This window comes from Chenopodium quinoa, unplaced genomic scaffold (assembly GCF_001683475.1).
Source record: "Chenopodium quinoa cultivar QQ74 unplaced genomic scaffold, ASM168347v1, whole genome shotgun sequence".
Lineage (NCBI taxonomy): Eukaryota > Viridiplantae > Streptophyta > Magnoliopsida > Caryophyllales > Amaranthaceae > Chenopodium > Chenopodium quinoa.
Genome location: NW_018745174.1, coordinates 1,270,145 through 1,273,489, shown reverse-complemented (window position 1 = coordinate 1,273,489; position 3,345 = coordinate 1,270,145). Strand labels below are relative to the sequence as shown.

Genomic DNA, 3,345 nt, shown 5'->3' with positions numbered 1-3,345 from the left:
CAACGTCAGGGCCCAAATCCCGAGAGATGACAATGAAAGCCGCAAAACGGCGCCTCCAGAGTGGCACGTGGCATTCGCTGATTGCGCAGCCAATCACGTCACGCAAATCTAGGGTATAAACCCTAGAGAGGGGCACGAGTCCCACCCCTATAAATACTCCAATCATTTATGATGGGAGGGATGGAGACAATTGAAAAACAACAGAGCATTAAATAGCTCCAACTTCTCTCTACTTTCTCTCTCTAACCTTTTTCCGTTCTGATCACTGACTTGATCGTCGGAGGCGAATATTCCGTTGATCGGAATATTCGTTGTTTTGCAGGTGGGACCGACTCGTTGCCAGCAGAGCGTGACTAGTATCCCAGGAAATCCAAAAAACACCCGAAACATTTGGCGTCGTCTGTGGGAATACTCGTACGTTATGGCGATAGACGATCAGACACCTAATCCAGGCGAGGATGGACATGTAGAGGATTTAATCCCTACGATCTGGCTAGCGATCCTCTTATAGTCACATTTGAAGAAGATGATGACCCTCCTGTTACCGCCGCCTCTCTTAAGGCCGCGCTTAACAAACTTAGAAAAGAAATCGAAAATGGAGCCTCTACCTCTAGGAAGCCGCCCAGGAGAGAGGACCAGAGGGCTCCAAGGAAGACACACAGCAAAACAGTCCATGCAACGGACGCGGGAAACACTCCATTTCGAAGGCCGACTAGAAGGTCCCCGAGAGTACCGCGGACTAATTTTTCTGACTTGCTGGAGAAAACGCAGTCGGCTGGGGAGAGGGGTAGGCAGCCTCGAAGAGAGGAGCCTGAACCGTTCAGACGATGGAAGGACGCAAGAGATTACCTTAGGCATAAGCAGCGGGAACGCGTTGCCTACTCGGACACAGCTTCAACCCTAACTATGCCGGATGATTTTTCACATCATTCTCTCTCCCAACATACCAATACGGCCACCTCCAGTGGAAGTCAGGCAATTCAAACCCCAACTCCTATTCCAATCTTCTATGCTCCAACTCCTGTTCTGGCCCAATCACTGCAATATAAACCTTAGGGGTTCAATGGCTTGATGCAGCCAAACCCCCAGGCATACGGACAATATGGGCCATATGGACAGGTGTACGGACAAGCTCCCTATCTAGCTGGACCGTCCGTGCAACCGCAACCCATTGATTGGCAGATAAGCCTACTTACTCTGGGAGATAAGCCGCCCCCGTTTTTACAAGATATCCTAAATGCCCCTCAGCCACCAAAGGTGAAGAGTGTACTTATGGGAGCTTATGAAGGCACGGGCAACCCAAAAGAGCATATCACCTCGTACAGGAACCTGATGTACTTGCAAAGCGTAGATGATGCTACTTGGTGCAAATGTTTCCCGGCTACTCTGAAAGGTGTGGCACAGGATTGGTTCAACAGTTTGCCGGCCGGTTGTATCAATTGTTTCACTACTCTTAGTTTGCTATTCGTGGGAAATTTTTCATACAACATACCGCCTCGAAAGACTAGCCTTAACTTGGCGACAATCGTCCAAGAAAAAAGTGAGGGCTTACGCTCGTACGTCCAGCGATTTAACCAAGAAAAAGCCCAAATTCATAATCTACCGGACGAAATGGCTTACTCTGAATTTCTCCGGGGATTAAGGCACAATGGTTTTAAATTTGACCTAGTAAGGAAAAAGATTCGGACATACGCAGGTGTTCTGCGGGAAGCCGAAGCTTATATTGAGGCGGCGGACTTTTGTTCGCTCACAAAAGCAAAAGCGCCGGCCAAGGGGGCCGAGAAGAAACCTTCTCAGCAAGACTCGGTTGGTTAAAAGAAAGAAGGAAAAAAGAGAAAGGAAGTTTGGGTGGCTGATGGCTAGCCACAGAAATCCAAGAAGGTCAAGCGTACGAGCCTCAGTTTGAATTTAACAAGGATTGTTATTCTATCTTGATGGAAATCATGGATAAGTTTGAGTTTGAAAAGCCACAGCCGCTGAGAGGCCCGGCTCAGTATAGGAACAAGAACAAGTACTGTCATTACCACAAGGATGTGGCACATGACACGAACGATTGCATTAACTTAAAGAGACTCCTAGACAAACTAGTCGAGAAGGGCATGTTGAATTCATATGTGATGAAGTCCAAATTCACTTACACACGGAAAAACAACACGTCCGAACAAAGACAGAAGAATGATCAGAACAAGGATAAAGATGATGGCAACAACACTGATTCAGGCTTTGTGGCCTTGATATCAGGAGGATTTGCCTCAGGCGGTCCCACTATGAAAGGGATCAAGCAGGACGCCCGGAGCCTGGGAAAGGTGATGCAGATGGATTCAGTGAAGGCTGAACCTTTCCCCGAAGTAATCATCAGTGAGGCCGATCGGGGGGAAGTCAAAGCCTTGCACAATGATCCCATGGTATTCAATTTGAAGATAGTCAATTTGAAGGTTGCACGAATATTGATAGACACGGGTAGCGCGGCTGATATCATCAGCCTGGCCGCCTTGAAGAATCTAAGCTTCCCAGAGGATGCTCTCCAGGACATCACTCACCCGCTGGTCGGATTTGGAGGGAATGTCATCCACCCAGTAGAGCGGATAGACTTACCTGTCCGATTCGGGCAAAAAGGGGAAGGAAGAGATATGGTTGTCCGCTTCTTGGTCGTAAAAGAACTGACTGGATATAATGTCATACTCGGCCGTCCTACACTGAATGCAGCAAAAGCAGTCATTGTGCCTCACCTAATGCTGCTAAAGTTTGAAAGGACAGACGGGAAAATAAGTACAATCCAAGGAAGTCAGAAGATGGCTAAGGAATGCAATCAGTTGGCGGTTAAGCCTACAGCGCGCGGACCAAAACTGTCCGAGCCAAAAGAAGAAGGAACCTCACTCCCAACACACCAGGTCGGCCAGAAGCGTAAGGCGACCAAGATAGAGCAAACATAGCAGCTAATGACTGTCAGACGGCCCCCACCCGGCCGGCAGTCACCAAGATATAGTGCTTGACCCCGATCAACCAAGTAAGACGGTCAGTGTGGGCACTATAGCTTTGGGTGTGCTTGGGGATGATTTAATTCAATTATTGAGAGAGTTCAAGGATGTTTTTGCATTTGATGTCGGTGAGATGCCAAGTATAAGTCCAGATCTGGCCGTGCACAAATTAGCTGTGAATCCGGCCGTTATACCTGTCCGTCAGAAGAAAAGGAATCATGGAGAAGAGAGGAATCAGGCGGCCGCAGAAGAAGTCAAGAAGCTTCTGGACGCCGGTTTCATTCGGCAATGCTATTACCCAGAATATGTGGCCAATGTGGTCCTTGTCAAGAAGCCGAATGGAACTTGGAGAATGTGCGTAGATTAC

At 48.2% G+C, this 3,345-nt stretch overlaps 1 protein-coding gene across 1 annotated transcript; it reads left to right on the top strand.

Moving 5' to 3' along the window:
* Positions 1–1,943: 1,943 nt before the first annotated feature.
* LOC110710628 lies at positions 1,944–2,933 on the top strand. The gene has a single exon (XM_021888954.1). It carries the CDS (start codon positions 1,944–1,946, stop codon positions 2,931–2,933), a length of 990 nt encoding a protein of 329 aa, XP_021744646.1.
* The last annotated feature ends 412 nt before the right edge of the window (positions 2,934–3,345 follow it).